General features: G+C 46.8%; 1 protein-coding gene across 1 annotated transcript in view; it reads right to left on the bottom strand.

Annotated features, from left to right (window-relative positions):
• The window catches only part of BCL3 (BCL3 transcription coactivator), a 34,065-nt gene that overhangs the window by 11,500 nt on the left and 5,964 nt on the right, over positions 1 to 16,601 (bottom strand). Inside the window, exons 3-5 of the mRNA XM_028742239.2 lie at positions 15,713 to 15,821; positions 2,617 to 2,818; positions 1,553 to 1,641 (exon numbers count right to left, since the gene is read on the bottom strand). Coding sequence (XP_028598072.2) covers positions 1,553 to 1,641; positions 2,617 to 2,818; positions 15,713 to 15,821 — 400 coding nt within the window. The remainder of the gene's footprint in view (positions 1 to 1,552; positions 1,642 to 2,616; positions 2,819 to 15,712; positions 15,822 to 16,601) is intronic.

Raw genomic sequence — 16,601 nt, 5'->3', positions numbered from 1 at the left:
CGCAGCCTCTCCCTGTGACTTGCAGGAGCAAGTAACTCTCCACACCTGCGGCTGTCTAAACAGCTCTTATGCCCTCAAGCAACTCCACCCGCCCTGCCTCGCTTGCCCAGGAACGCTGTGATGCCCATTTCGTCTCCGCTTCCTCCAGAATCCTTCCTCAAAGCCATTCCTTCTGCGGAGTTTTCGGCACAACACCGTAGACCTCCTACCCATGCACATGGCTCCCCTTTGTTTACAATCCATTCTCCCAGCGCCATTGTGCTGGATCTTATATTGTAAGCTCCTCAGGCAGGGACCTGCTCTCTTGTAAACTGTACAGTGGTACCTCTGGTTAGGAACTTAACTCTTTCTGGAGGCCTGTTCTTAACCTGAAACCGTTCTTAACCTGAGGTACCACTTCAGCTAATGGGGCCTCCCGCTGCCGCGTGATTTCTGTTCTCATCCTGAGGTAAAGTTCTCAACCCGAGGTACTACTTCTGGGTTAGCGGAGTCTGTAACCTGAAGTGTTTGTAACTCAAGGTGTTTGCAACCCGAGGTACCACTGTATCGGCAAATAAACAAGCTATGGAAACAGGTGTACATTTGCTGAAATTTACAGTTTTACGCAGGCAGCTTTGCATGGAGTTGGAAGGGACCCTGCTTGTTCAACTGCCGCTTTCCCATACAGGGATCGAACTCGCCACCTTGGCATTATTAGCACCACGCTCTAACCAACTGAGTTATCCAGCTCCTGGACAGAGTTCTCTCGAACCCTACTATATTAGAGCAGTGAGCAAGGCGTCCTCTCAAAATTCTTCACTCCATTTGTGGGCAACTACTGGGTGGGGTGTTTTTTCCTGGAAGGGGGAAGGTGGATTTCACTGAATTTCTCAGAGGAAGGGAAATCCCCTAACAGTTTCTTGGGAGTAGGGTTCATCATTAGTCATGAGGGGAGGACAAATTCCTTCTTTCTCCCTCTGAGACTGTGTGTGTGGCCACAGTCAAACCATGTAAAGCATTATGATGCCACTTTATACAGTCATGGCTTCCCCCTAAGAATCCTGGGAGTTGTAGTTCCTTAAGGGTGCTGAGAGTCGTTGGGAGGGGTCCCCTGCTCCCCTCAGAGAGTCTCAGTTCCCAGAGTTCCCTGGCAAGAGAGATGGAGCGCTAAACTGCTCTGGGAATTGTAGCTCTGGGAGGGAAAAATGGGCTTTCTAACAACTCTCAGCACCCTTAATGAACTACAGCTCCCAGGATTTTTGGGGGGAAAGCCATGACGGTTTAAAGTGGTACCAGAGTGCTTTACATGGATGGTTTGAATGTGGCCTCTGTGTGTGTTTGTTTGTAGCCTGGGCCCTCTTTTGCATCCTCCATAATGCCCCAGGCCTAGCTTTGTTGCAGGGCATTGTGGGAGGGAAATGGCAGCCACCACAAACGTTGGAGAACATTCAGAGAAAATTCCGTGAAATGGCCTTCCTCTTCTAAGCGGAGTGAGAAAAAGGAAACCTGTCTTCAATTTTCCTCAGAACGACGTCTTCTGAGAAAGTTCAGTGCAGCTCCCATGCTTACTTACCACAGCATCAACATCTGCCCCATGTTCTAGCAGAGTCAGAATAATGTCACGATTCTGGGTTCCAACAGCCACATGGAGAGGTGAAAAACCTGGTCAAAAAGCAAGAGAGAAAGAAATGAGACAGCTGAAGAAGGAAGGAAATGTACATCTGAGGATTATCTGTCTCACGGAGGCAGGATAGCTCCTCCATATAATGAACAGGAAATGGGGAAACATAACAAAATGATGTAGAAAACCCAGTACAGTAGTAATAATAATTTTATCGCTGTGGTTTAAAATGGTATTTCAGGATTTACATTTAGATGACTGTGACTGCTATATGTTTAAGGTCTCCTTGTGACTGAAAGCAGTATATAAAAGTGTATGGTAGTAATGATGATGATGATAATAATAATAATAATAATAATAATAATACGAAGGATCCTATGTTGCAATCGTTTTTGGAATACTTTATACTATGGTTGCCAGATTTTTTTCAATGAATCCGGGGACACTTTTTTTTTTTAAAAGCTGAGTAGCAACAGGGAGTCAGTAGTGGGGATGGTGAGGCAAAAGACCCTGGGCCCAAGCACACATGCATATTGTATAAAGGCACAAAGCCCTTTGTTTGCACCCTGCGAAACATAAATGCGCAGAGTTGGGGGTAAAGTCAAGGAAAGTTTCAGTGCCTGCTGTGGCTATAGAGACTGAAACAGGAGAGACATGTTTTGTTCATTCATTCATTCATTCATGTTTATACTATGTAGATGCCAAAATCAGCTGCCATGCCAAGTTGAAGATGTTGGCTTTAATCTCCAAGACCATCATTTCCCATATGGTCTACCAGGATCCCAGTAATCTATAGGTAGCGGGGACCCCCAGAACTACTAAAATTCAGCTGCCCAGGGTTTGAATAACACATTCATTGTGATGTGAGAAGCTCCAGCCCATGGGTGGTGTGACGATGTATGGAAGTTAACCACAGCTCCGGATTTCATTAGGGCAGCGGGTTGGGAGTTATATCCTTGGGTCCTGATCAACACACCAACCCATTTCCCCACCCCCGGTTCCTCATCTACGCTCACCCTCAAAGTTTCGCGCCTCCAGATCCAGAGGGGCAGGGCTCCCATCCAGCAGCTCCTGCAGGCAATGGACGCTGTCGTGTTCGCAGGCAAGGTGGAGGGCGGTCTGCCCGTTGCGGTCCAGCACCATGGGTGACGCTCCATGGGACAACAGCAGCTTCACCAGAGTTGGCTGGGCTGTGATGACGGCCAAGTGTAAGGGAGTCTGGAGTTTGTAGGGGACAAAAAAAAAAACACCTGTTTGTGAATGCGGGTTGCTGCTGGTTATGTATTTATAGAGGTCTACTATAAACCACAGATCCTAGGATTTGCCAATCAGAAGGTCGGCGGTTCAAATCCCCACAACAGGGTGAGTTCCCATCGCTCAGTCCCTGCTCCTGCCAATCTAGCAGTTCGAAAGCACGTCAAAGTGCAAGTAGATAAATAGGTACCACTCCGGCGGGAAGGGAAACGGTGTTTTCGTGCGCTGCTCTGGTTCGCCAGAAGCGGCTTAGTCATGCTGGCCACATGACCCAGAAGCTGTATGCCGGCTCCCTCGGCCAATAAAACGAGATGAGCGCCGCAACCCCAGAGTCGGCCACGACTGAACCTAATAGTCAGGGGTCCCTTTACCTTTACTATAACTAAAGTTCTTAATCTGGGCCCTCCGAGGCCTTCGTATCCGTCAAAGCCAGCAGCTGCGGTATGTTTCAGGCATGCTTTGAAGCAGCCATGATGGATCAAAATGGATGACGGCGTCTCTTCCGTAGAAGCAGCTCAAAGCATTGTGTACATGTTTGCTGCTTTAGATATGGGTCACGCACGCCTTGACAATAGGATTTAGAGTAACAGGAAAAGCTTTTTTATGTCTGTGACAACAGCTGTGAGAATGCTTCTAGCCCAGAGATGGAAGGACAGAGAAGAAGAACGGCAGACTAAACTGATGGAGTACACAGAGATGGCGAAATTGACGGGAAAGATCAGAAACCAGGAAGATCAAATATTCCTAAAAGACTGGAGTAAAATTTTCAATATATTAAAAAAACCGTTGTGAACAGTTAAAATCATTGGCAGGGATATAACAACACTTGTAATGTGGAATCAATTATGGTAACTATGGATATATAATAGATGGGTAAGGGTAAACGATGCAGAATACTTTATTTTAAATATGGAACTCATGGACGGAGGGAGGGAGGTCCGAGGGTTTGAAAGAACCAATTGCTTTAATGTTTGAAATGGTTAAAGATAAAAAGTGTAAAATTATGTAAAACCAATAAAAAAAATGATATACATAAAAAATAGCGCAACAAGAAAAGCTGCTATGATGCCAAAGCAAAAGTATAACTGTGTTTTTGGAAACCAGCTTGAAAAAGTTCCCTGTGTGAGAAAGTGGATGCAACAGGGGTCCCAGTTGTTCATTCCCCACCTCTCAGGTAAATTATGGTCATTCACAGTCTATGTTCTTTATGGGTCCTCCCAAATGGTAATTAATGGAAAACTCAACAGGAAGGTCCAGCCCCTGCTACCGTTTCCGATTAATATAAAATGTCATACCCGCCAAGTGTCCCGGGAGAAGATGAGAGTGGAAGCTTCTGATTCCAACTGTAAACTAATAACAGTTCCCTGTGATGTTCTGGAAACCTTGGCTTGATTAAACTCTAGTTAGGATCGATTTGCAGTTTCAGAACCTGGCTTACTCTGAAACCATAGCAAAAACAACAACAACACCCCACAGTTTTGGAGTTTGGGCATAATGGGGAGTTGATTCTGGATGTAGAAACACCCTGTCTCTTTTTTTCTGGCATGTAAACAAGGAGGAGAGAAGGGGGAAGGGGGTGAGAAGGAGCTTGGGGGTCTCCACAACTAGGAGAGCTAGCAGGAAACCACGGTCACATATTAAATCCGAAACAGACCTCTAAACAGAGAATAATCTCCGCTGAATGCTACCGGATTCGCTTCTTAGTAACATTTAGGATCAGGCTAAGGCTTCGCTTAGCAGCAGTCACGAAATTAAAAGACGCCTGCTTCTTGGGAGAAAAGCAATGACAAACCTAGACAGAATCTTAAAAAGCAGAGACATCACCTTGCCAACAAAGGTCCGTATAGTAAAAGCTATGGTTTTCCCAGTAGTGATGTATGGAAGTGAGAGCTGGACCATAAAGAAGGCTGATTGCCGAAGATGGTGGAGGAGACTCTTGAGAGTCCCATGGACTGCAAGAAGATCAAACCGATCCATTCTGAAGGAAATCAGCCCTGAGTGCTCACTGGAAGGACAGATCCTGAAGCTGAGGCTCCAATACTTTGGCCACCTCATGAGAAGAGAAGACTCCCTGGGAAAGACCCTGGTGTTGGGAAAGATGGAGGGCACAAGGAGAAGGGGGCGACAGAGGATGAGATGGTTGGACAGTGTTCTCGAAGCTGCCAGCATGAGTTTGACCAAACTGCGGGAGACAGTGGAAGACAGGAGTGCCTGGCGTGCTCTGGTCCATGGGGTCACGAAGAGTCGGACATGACTAAACAACTAAACAACAACAACAAGGCTTCACTTCCAGCACAAAACTCAATGAAAAAGTGGAATGACTTGTTGTAAATTGCTTCTGGGTTACTTCTGTAAGAGGGAAAATGACTAGTAAGTTCAATAAATAATAATTTATTATCTCCCTATTTATCTCACACGTGTGTGTGTGTGTGTGTGTGTTTATGCTGCTGTCTGTGCACAGGAATCGTGCTGTGTTGTTGCAGGTCATTTCTGGGTAACAGAAGAACAACAACTGCAGGGAAAGTTGAACCCAGGTCCCCCCCCCCCCCTTGCCTGCACCAGAGCTGTTTGTAGCTGGAGATGTCACAGAAGAGAAACCGAAGAAGTGGCAGGGTTCAAACTCAGCATCTCCTACGCAGCCAGCTAACCAGAGGGAACCCAGCTGGTTCCCACAGAAGAAACCACAGCCCCCAGCACCTGCCTGCGCTGACGCAATCGGGCGCTTCTCAGAAAGGGACAGGGCTGGTGCAAAAGAAGGGTTTATGAGAAACAGATAAGGAAATGACAGCGAGGCTGGGAGGGCAATCTGCAGCCCGCTTTCCCCTGAACTTCACACAAACACACACACACACACACACACACACACACCTATTTTGGCGGCATTGCACCATTCTCTCGAACCCTCACCGCAATCTGACTTGCGTAGGGTGCAGTTGTTTTCCCCGGAAAGGCTTCCAGACACACACACACAGAGAATGACACACACACAGGAAAGCTCTTTTCTTTGGAGAGCCACCAAAGTCAGAGCCCAAGCATCTTTTAAGAGCCTGCTAGACTGGGCCAAAGGCCCATCTAGTCCTGTTTCCCAAGTTTTCCAACCGGATGCCTGCAGGAAGCCAGCACAAGAGCAACTCTCCCCTTCCTGTGGCTTCCAGCAACTGGTTTTCGAAGCTTTCCTGTGGGAGAGAGTTCCACAGTTTAACATAGCACTGTGGAAGGCATTTGGTTTGGAAGTCTTTTGGCCAGACTTTTGTGGTAGAGGTGGGTCCATATGGGACGAGGCTGAAGGCCATCAGATGGCTTGATTTGGCACAACTGGAGAGTATTTTTTTATTACAAAACTACAGATAAATATAGACAAATCAAAATTATAAAAGCAAATTGCTTAATAATAATAATGATGATCAAAATTATAAAAGCAAATTGCTTAATAATAATAATGATGATGAAAAAGCTAAAAAACTACAAAAAATATCAAAGTACGTGGCATAGAACATAAGACATTATGGGAAAGAAAAAAGAAAGGAGGAGGAGGAGGAGGAGGAGGAGGAAAGTAAAAAGAAAAAAAGGGGAGCAGGAAAAAAGAGGAAAAAAGAGGAAGATGAGCCAAAACACAAGAAGGCTCATCTATTGTATGCTTCCGTCAAGGTCACAACAGATCGTTCTTCTTATCAATTCTCTCTACCTGCATTTCATCTTGGTATTAGGGAACATTTCCCTATGCGGTATCATTCTAAACATAACCAGGTCTTTCTTGATGACCCCTTATCCCCTAGATAATTATTTAAACACTCCCATTCTTCTTCCACCATCTTTTTAGGTTTATCTCTTATTGCATCTGTCAGCTTCGCAAGCTCCAAGTACTCGCGCAATTTGACTACCCATTCGTCCTTAATGGCTGTATTTTTATCTTTCCAGTGTTTTGACACTATAACCCTTGCTGCTGACGTCGCATACATAAATAACCTGGTTTTTTTTTTTGGAGAGTATTTTTTGTTGTTGTTCTGTTCCCAGCCCCACCGGCTTTTGTAAAATGGCACCATCAGCCTTGATACCTAGGGAGAGGGTGGGCCACCTTCAAATATCTCAAGGGCTGTCACATAAGAAAAGAGGGAACAAGCTTGTTTTCTCCAGCTCTGGCGGGTAGGACTTGGGGGTAATGGGTTCAGGTTATAAGAAAGGAGCAATTGGACAGTGGAGCGGATTCCCTCGTGAGGTTGTGGACTCTCCTTCCTTGGAGGTTTTCTAGCAGAGGTTGGATGGCCATCTGTCATTGAGAGATGACACCTGTCCTGAGAGATCTGCATTGGCTCCCAGTATGTTTCTGAGCACAATTCAAAGTGTTGGTGCTGACCTTTAAAGCCCTAAACGGCCTCGGCCCGGCATACCTGAAGGAGCGTCTCCACCCCCATTGTTCAGCCCAGACACTGAGGTCCAACTCCTAGGGCCTTCTGGTGGTTCCCTCATTGTGAGAAATGAGGTTACAGGGAACCAGGCAGAGGGCCTTCTCGGTAGTGGCACCCGCCCTGTGGAACGCACTCCCATTAGATGTGAAGGAAATAAGCAGCTATCCTATCTTTAAAAGACATCTGAAGGAAGCCCTGTTTAGGGAAGTTTTTAATATTTAATGCTGTATTGTTTTTAACATTTGATTGGGAGCCGCCCAGAGTGGCTGGGGAAACTCAGCCAGATGGGCAGGGTATAAATAATAAATTATTATTATCATTATTATTGATACTTTCGCTGAGATTCCTGAATTGCAAGGGGGTTGGACTAGATGACCCTTGGAGTCCCTTCCAGCACTTCAATTCTATGATCTTGATATTAAAAATGTACCAGGAAGCATTTGGACAGGAGGAAGCTAGCTCTGCCCCAGCGAAACTAAAAAGAAACCAAAACTGTAGAAGCCAAAAGTGTCACTCATGGTTGATTGAATTTTCATTTCCAGTTAAGAGGATTTCCAGGAACAAGTCTGTACTAGCTTTCATCCACCCCCAAGACCCCGGAAAGCCAGATGTTACAGTAGAGAAATTGACAATAAGGCAATACTAGGAACAGATGGGTCCAGGATCGCCGGCTAGAAGACAAGTTTGCAATGTCTGCTACTAGCTGGGGGGAAAAAATCTAAACACGGGACATTTGTACGTGCTCCAAGAGGGTGGAGCTGTTTCCCGATCATGTAAAATCCAATTGACATTTGTTCCGATTCAACCGATGGAAGCGAAAGCTCAGAAAAAGCTCAATATGGAGGTTAAATGGCCGAAACATTGGGAAATTTTGGAACAAGATGGAGATAGACTAAAACTGCAGAGTTTTGAAAAACTAAAGAACAAAGTGCGAGATTGGCTTCATTATTATCAGATAAAGGAAAGTAGGGAAAGTAGCAAGACAATAAAAAACCACTCCACTCTCCTACTGGGACTTGAAATCATGGGGGAAATTAAAGTGTGGATGGGCTGTGAGGAATCCTGAGTATTTGTGACATTGGAAGGGATTTTTTCCCTGCAAAATGGGAGGTATAGGTTTGCCACCAAAATAGTTACGTTGCCCCTAGGTAACTAGGAAGCTGTAATACAGAGAGACAGAGACTTGAGGACTAGGATAATGCCAACATTTGGGGCACAACAAACTCCAGTTAGTGGAACAGTGCAGTGAAGACGACCAGAAAGGGGGTCTCCTCCAACCTTGCCATCAAAAGCAGCGGAAAGGTTCAACTTTCCATTTTTGAGAGTCCTTATTAGATCAGGACATCTCCGTAGAGGACTTTTCCCGGCAAGTCTTCCTTTTTGGAAGGCAAAATTTCTGAACTCTCACTGCTTGGGTGGCAGGGATTTCAAGCAGGAAGAAGGAACATTATTCTTTATAAAACATGGGTCGCTTTTTTAAAAAACAACAACAACATGCAATAAATAAATAAATAAATAAATAAATGACACAGACATTAAAACCAGCCAAAAATATCATTCATCTTTTTAAAACACAGAACACCCCACCCACTGAAGGAAGCCGCAGCTCATTAAAAGCCAAAGAAATGTTTTTGCCTGGCACCCTAAGGTTAGCAATGATGGTGCCAGGTGAGCCTCACTAAGCATTCCACAAGAGGGGGGACACCACTGAAAAGGCCCCGTTCTGGTGTTGGCCTCCTCTGGAGGAGGAACACAGAGAAGAGCTTCGGCTGTGGGTTTGAGCCAGTTCATAAGCAGAGAGGCAGCCTTTGCAGGACTGGCGTCCTGAGCCACGTAAAGCTCAAAAACAGCACTTTGAATTTGGCCCGGAACCTATCTATGCTGGAAGGATGCAAGATGGATTTACCCAGGAGGCAGCCTTCATTTAGTAAGACATCTCCTTGGCTGCCAATGGGAACTCTCTTTCCTGCGGTCTGAGGATTGCGGATGGGCGTGAACAAGACAAAACTCCCACGAGCCGTCCTTTCCGTTGCGCAAGGCCGCGCCTGCTTTTCAGATTTACGGCTGCCACAGAAATCTAGTTCAAAAACCTTGCCCGCCTCAAATCCGAAAGTTGGCTGTGCACAAAAAATAAAGGAAAGAAACGGAGCGAGGAGAAAGCATGCTTTCGGAGGCGGCTTTTTATCTGCAGGATGGTTTGACCCTAAACTGCATGCTAGAAATAATATATATATATATATTTATAACCCCGACCCCCTCTAAAACCTTTACCCACCCCCCTGCAACTTCCGCCTGTTGTTCCTGGTGTTGTGACTCAGTGCTGCTGAGTGCAGAGTCTTTGTGTCTTTCTTGAGCCACACGGTTGAGGAAGTTGCCTGGGGTTTGCCACCAGCGAGGGCTAGGGAAAGTCCCTTGGGCGGGTAGAGGGGAGGGCCCAAGAAGCTGCTGGGAATTAAGCCTTCGAAGCTTACGACTCCTCAAGGACTGCAGGGTTTGGGGCCTTGTCTCCTTTTAATTTCGCGATGGTGACAGCAGCCACGAAATTAAAAGACGCCTGCTTCTTGGGAGAAAAGCAATGACAAATCTAGACAGCATCTTAAAAAGTAGAGACATCACCTTGCCAACAAAGGTCCGTATAGCAAAAGCTATGGTTTTCCCAGTAGTGATGTATGGAAGTGAGAGCTGGACCATAAAGAAGGCTGACCGCCGAAGAATTGATGCTTTTGAATTATGGTGCTGGAGGAGACTCTTGAGAGTCCCATGGACTGCAAGAAGACCAAACCTCTCCATTCTGAAGGAAATCAGCCCTGAGTGCTCACTGGAAGGACAGATTGTGAAGCTGAGGCTCCAAGACTTTGGCCACCTCATGAGAAGAGAAGACTCCCTGGAAAAGACCCTGATGTTGGGAAAGATGGAGGGCACAAGGAGAAGGGGGCGACAGAGGATGAGATGGTTGGACAGTGTTCTCGAAGCCACCAGCATGAATTTGACCAAATTGTGGGAGGCAGTGGAAGACAGGAGTCCCTGGCGTGCTCTGGTCTATGGGGTCACAAAGAGTTGGACACAACTAAACAACTAAACAACAACAACTCCTTGGCTTTTGCCAGGCTGGTCTCCTTCCAGACGCACTCGGTGCCACTGCTAAACTACAATCTCTGCTCTGCTTTGTGGGAGAGCTGACTGAGGAAGCCTGATGCAACCCGCCTGGTCCAAGGATTAGGAGACTCCAACCCAGGGGTCAGCAAACTTTTTCAGCAGGGGGCCGGTACACTGTCCCTCAGATCTTGTGGGGGCCGGACTATATTTTTTGGGAGGGATGAACAAATTCCTATGCCCCACAAATAACCCAGAGATGCAATTTAAATAAAAGGACCCATTCTACTCATGTAAAAAAACACTGATTCCCGGACCGTCTGAGGGCCAGATTTAGAAGGTGATTGGGCCAGATCCAGCCCCCAGGCCTTAGTTTGCCTACCCATGCTCCAACCTCTCAAGAGTTTACTTCTCCCTGCTCCAGCAAGCTCCCATGCTACGTCTGTTGCGTTTTGTGTTTTCCAAGTGCAGTGGTACCTCGGTTTTCGAACGTAATCCATTCCGGAAGACCGTTCGACTTCCGAAATGTTCGAAAACTGAGGCGCAAAGGGCGGCCTGCCAATTCAATAGAGAAAATTGTGAAAAACAACAGATACACGCAGCAGAAGCCGTTCGACTTCCGAGGCTCGTTTGAAAATGGAAGCATTTATTTCCGGGTTTTTGGAGTTTGAAAACCGAAATGTTGGGCAACGGAGATGTTCGAAAACCAAGGTACCCCTGTATTTTTTAAAAAAAAAATAAATACGTAGCAAAGAATGCTAAATACTGATATCTCTGTGAATTACGGAAATTAAGCTTATTTAGGGAGGAGAGGTTACCTGTGACCTTAAACCCTGACCCTTGAAAACTGACTCAAGCCATGCCCCCTGCTTCAGACAATAATTGTCCATCAACTTTCAAGCCTTTCTTCTCAGCCTTAAAGGCTAGAAACTTGGGTTTTAAAAAAAAGACATAAAGCCCTCAGTTTTTAATAAACTGAATTCTGTGTCGGAAGCCTCCACACACATTCAGCACGTTGCAATAATTCAGACTTGATAAAATCAAGATTTATCCTCATTTCATCACACAAAACAGCGAGGCCAGGGACTCAAAGGGATTGCCAGCAATATCTTCTGGAAAAACCCGCCAGAGTATTGTTGGACTACAACTCCCATCATCCTGGGCCACTAGTCCTGCTTGCTAAGGATGATGGACGTTGTAGTCCAACAACACTGGGAGACCCGAGTTTGAAAAACACTGGACTGCGGCAACATTTGAAGCACCCCACTATCATAGCCAGATCCTGCTCTCTACTGGGAGCAAAGACTAAATTGAGAGGGGTGCATTGGGCCGAAGACCATGCGAGTTGGTCCCTCGGTTGCCATGGAGGCTGCGAAATCCCAGCCTGGCCCTGAGGCATCCTGGGAAGGGACCAAGAGTCCTGAGTCCTTCCAAAACCACACTGGATACAGGCCTGTCCAACTTAGTTACTGGTGGGTGGCGTCCCAACAATATGGCGGCTCAGCACATCAGGCCAATGACTGCATGAGCTCATGAGCCACAAAACAGACCCAAGACCTTTTTATTGATCTCTCAGCAGGTCCTGATCTGCTGCCACCTCTCCACCTCCGCTCTGAGGTGAACACGCCCAAGGCTTCTCCATGGCGACGGATCCCAGGGGAAGATAGGATTGCGCAAACTTTCAGGGAAATGCACCAATCATTAGGAAGCTCGGATATCCTGGAAACCAGAGTTCGAAACCTACTATTTGGTCCCAAACCAAGTGGGTTCTGCTCAGGCCCTATTTGCACAATAACACAATAGGAGAGCACTAAACAGTCAGGTCTTCTTCCCTCAAAGCATCCTGGCAACTGGTGTGTGTTTTTAATGGGTTGTCAGGAGACCCCTTTGCAGAGCTACAATTCCCAGAGTTCCCTGTGAGGAGGGATCGATTGCTAAACCACTCCGTGAGGGGAATAGGGGGCCTCCTGGCAACTACGTTTCCCAGGATTCCTTGCGGGGGAAGCCATGGCTGCTAAAGCAGTGTAACAGGGCACCAAAAATATAGCGCAGATGTGGCCTCAAGAGTAGACCCATTGCAATTAATGCACCCGAGTGAGCCACGTCTGTTATCTCTCCAACGCGTCAACTCTTGAGTAGAATTAACCCTGGATATGACCCTTTGCCTTTTCAGACTCAAAATCCCAACCTACAATACGGGACCTAATGACTACTTCTTACATTTTGAAGTCGTTTCTCTTCGCTCTCTCACTCCGGCAGGGCACTACAGCTGCACAAGATGGACCTGCAAGTCTGTGGTCACGTTAATAATCAATTTTAAAAGCCGCCAACTTTCCACAGGGGGGGCACGGGCGTCCAGGAACCCCCTGCCTCAGCAGAAAAAAGGATTGATAGCTCAGTAAACCTCAGTCGATCCCTGGTCTCCTCTGAGCAAGGTTTCCCCCCCAAATCCCTGTGCTATCTGTGTGGGTCTTCTTTCTCTTGAGGGTCGTGTTTTTGAGGGAAGGCTAAAGGAAATGGATCCTGTGGTAGGAAAACGTCCCCTTTCCTCGTCTCTCTGCTGCCCCCCCTAAATTTCCTCTTTCGCTCTCTCTTCACCCAGGGCTGGATGAACAATTCAGCAAAATAAGGACGCCCTTAGGGCATCAATGGGGGCAGCACATAAATTTTCAATTTGCTGGATTTACCGGGGTGCGTCCGAACCAGGTCCCACCAAAAAATGGCTCCCACAATAAGTGAAAAAAATTACATACTTATACACATGCGTGCATACATACAACGACAAAATAGTAATAATAGAATCATAGAGTTGGAAGGGACCCCGACGGTCATCTAGCCCAACCCCCTGAAATGCAGGAATCTTTTGCCCAATGTGGGGCTGGAACCCAAAACCCTGAGATTGAGAGTCTCCTGCTCTATTGACAGAGCTATCCCAGCTAGAGGTTGATGATATACACTCATCTTAATGAATTTTGGAAACAGATTGGTATAGATTGGAAACAGATCGGGAAACAGATTGGGAATTGTGGGAAGGAACGTGGAAATAACTAAATTAATGGTTCATATTACCCTGAGTAGTACTGAGTTAAAAACAAAAGAGGAATGCAAATGGGTAAAATTTATGGTAACTGCAGCCAGATAGGTCATAGCGAGTAATTGGGAAAATGCAGAAGAGTTAGGGATGAACCAATGAAGGAAAAAACTGAATATTATAATTTTAGAATATTTAACTGTGAAGATACATAGAATGAAAGGGTTTAAGGTCATTGAGAAAGAGGAGGATTGGTTTGAGAAGATATTGAATTATTTGAGTAGGTTTGAACAATTTGGGGCAATTAAAATGTTAAAAGTTAAATAAACCTTGTGGAGGGAGGAGTGTTAAGGTATATAGAAGTGTACATATGGTTGATTTGAATACGTTATTATTAAATATTATTGAATATTGTATACCCAATGTATCAGCTGCCTGGGGGGTTTCACTGTTTGTGTTTTGGTGACTGGTAAAAAATAAAAATGCATTCATCTTGGGAATACAACCAAATTAGAACCTTGCAACTTGTATATGGGGGCACCAAAATCTTTGAACTGCTTAGGGCCTCTAAAGGTCTGGATCCAGAATACCCCAGCATGACTGGAAGCCCTGAAGAGTGGGGGAACCTGTTCTCTTTCCCTCCCTTGATGCACAAGACCTGATCACGCTCTAAAACTTCCTGGAGGGGGAAGGGCTGTGGCTCCGTGGTTCAGAGCCTCTGCTTTGCATGAAGAAGGTCCCGCGGTTCGTACCCCGGCGTCTCTGGGTAGGGCCGAGAACTGAAACCCTGGAGAGCCACGGCTTTGCCAGTCAATGCACAGGCAAAACTGAGCTAGACGGACTCGGCCCCAGTTTGCACTGTGCATTTAAAGCACCGTGCGGGGCCGGCCCACCCAAGAGACAAGGTGAGGCGACCGCCTCAGGCGGCAGAGTCCGCTGGGACAGCAGATCCTGATGTAGAACTTTAGCCAGGGCTAAAGGTTAGGCCAGGAAAGGTTAATGCACTATTTAATGTAGGGCCGGCCCACCCAAGAGACAAGTGGAGGCGACCGCCTCAGGTGGCAAGATCCACCAGGGTGGCAGGGCCCTGATGTCCATCTTTCTCCCCCTGCTCCTGATGTAGATCTTCCTTCACCCCTTCTTTCCTGGCGGGGAGAGAGGTGCCATTTTGGGCTCTGCCTCAGGTGCCAAACTGTTTTGGGTCAGCCCTGGCACTATGACACAACTTTAAACAGCCCCCCATCCCAGCAAAAAAAATGTGGGAGCTGTAGTTTGCTATGGGTGCTGAGAGTTGTTAGGAGATACCTGATTCCACTCGCTAAAACTACAATTCCCAGAGTTCCTTGGGAAGCAGGACTGACTGCGAAACAAGGCTGAGGATTGTAACCGGAGGTCTCTGAACAGGGCTTAAGAAACTACAGCTCCCAGAGTTCTTTGGGGGAAGCCATGGCTGTTTAAAGTGGTATCCCAGTGCTTTCAATGTCTGGGGTGAATGTGGCCTTGGTATAAGGCAGGTTGCTATGATTCCTCTCCCCACTTTTCCAGCCTGAGACCTACAATAACATTCGGCCGCCCACATTGGTGTGAAGAATGAAAAGCCAGATGGAAACTTTCTCCCCATGGCCTAAGAGAGAGGCAATCGCTCCCCCAAGCTGTGAGCGCTCGGATGGAGAAGCCCTCCAAGTCTTCCCAAACGTGCTGCTAAAGCAAAGCCCCCATGTCCAGGAGCAGTGTACAGTGGTACCTCTGGTTACGTACTTAATTCGTTCTGGAGGTCTGTTCTTAACCTGAAACTGTTCTTAACCTGAAGCACCACTTTAGCTAATGGGGCCTCCTGCTGCCACCGTGCGATTTCTGTTCTCATCCTGAAGCAAAGTTCTTAACCCGAGGTAATATTTCTGGGTTAGCGGAGTCTGTAACCTGAAGCATATGTATCCTGAAGCGTATGTAACCTGAGGTACCACTGTACCTCAAAATATCAGGTGCTGCGGACAAACAACAAGGTATTATTGCCTTCACATCCTCTATGCTAAGATTCTTGGTGGCCACGGTGGGATTTATTTATTTTTCGCATTTCCGTTCGCCTTGCTTTCCTCCAAAGAGAATGCACAGTTCCCCTCCCTATTTTACCCTATAACAACAACCCTGTGAGGTAGGTCAGGCCAAGGGCGAGTGACGCCCAAGGTCACCCAACCAGCTCCATAGCTGAGTGGGGATTCGAACCCTGGTCTCCCGGGTCTGGGTCCAACACTCTAACCCCTACACCACACTGCCTCTCTCTGGATGATGGACCGACAGCACGTTCCCTACCCCACGGCTCCCACTTACCTGCCGCAGGTTGTTGAAGGTGTCCAGGCTTTGCCTCCCCTGGTGGAAAAGAGCAATCAGGCGCCGAGCGGCCAGAAGATTCCCCTGAACCACAGCGATGTGGAGAGGCCTGGAATGGGACAGAGAGATGAGCTGCGAATCCATTAGACCAGAGATCCCTCCCCTCCTGGTCTGCAAAGCTTTGCTAACCTGGCGCCTTCCAGACTACAACTCCCATCAGCCACCTGGAGGCACCACTTTGGCAGAGGTTGCATTGGGCACATGAGAAAAGTTGATCGGGACTGAAGGTGGGGTGGATTGGAACAGCAGCTTCCAAGCTGTGGAGCTCCCTGCACCCAGAAGCACCTTCGCTATACAAGAAACCCTATACCTGGGCTTTTGACACTTGGAAGGGACCCCAAGGGTCATCTAGTCTAACCCGCAAGATGCAGAAATCTCAGCTAACTCATCCATGGCGTGAAATGTACGTTTTTAGGACGCACCTTATCTCTGTGATTGGGCGCCGTTTTAAGCTGTTTTTAATATTGCTTCTTAATAGCGCAACCAACACATACAGTGGTACCTTGGGTTACATATGCTTCAGGTTACAGACTCCGCTAACCCAGAAATAGTACCTCGGGTTAAGAACTTTGCTTCAGGATAAGAACAGAAATCATGCTCCGTTGGCGCGGCAGCAGCAGGAGGCCCCATTACCTAAAGTGGTGCTTCAGGTTATGAACAGTTTCAGGTTAAGAACGGACTTCCGGAACGAATTAAGTACTTAACCCGAAGTACCACTGTACTTAAAATAACCCTTTTCCCTATGTATTTTTAAAAAGCACTATTGTATACGGTGGTACCTCTGGTTACTTAATTCGTTCTAGAGGTCCGTTCTTAACCCGAAACTGTT

This window comes from Podarcis muralis, chromosome 7 (assembly GCF_964188315.1).
Source record: "Podarcis muralis chromosome 7, rPodMur119.hap1.1, whole genome shotgun sequence".
NCBI lineage: Eukaryota > Metazoa > Chordata > Lepidosauria > Squamata > Lacertidae > Podarcis > Podarcis muralis.
Note: the sequence above shows the minus strand (reverse complement) of the source record. Positions and strands in the feature narration are given on the sequence as shown.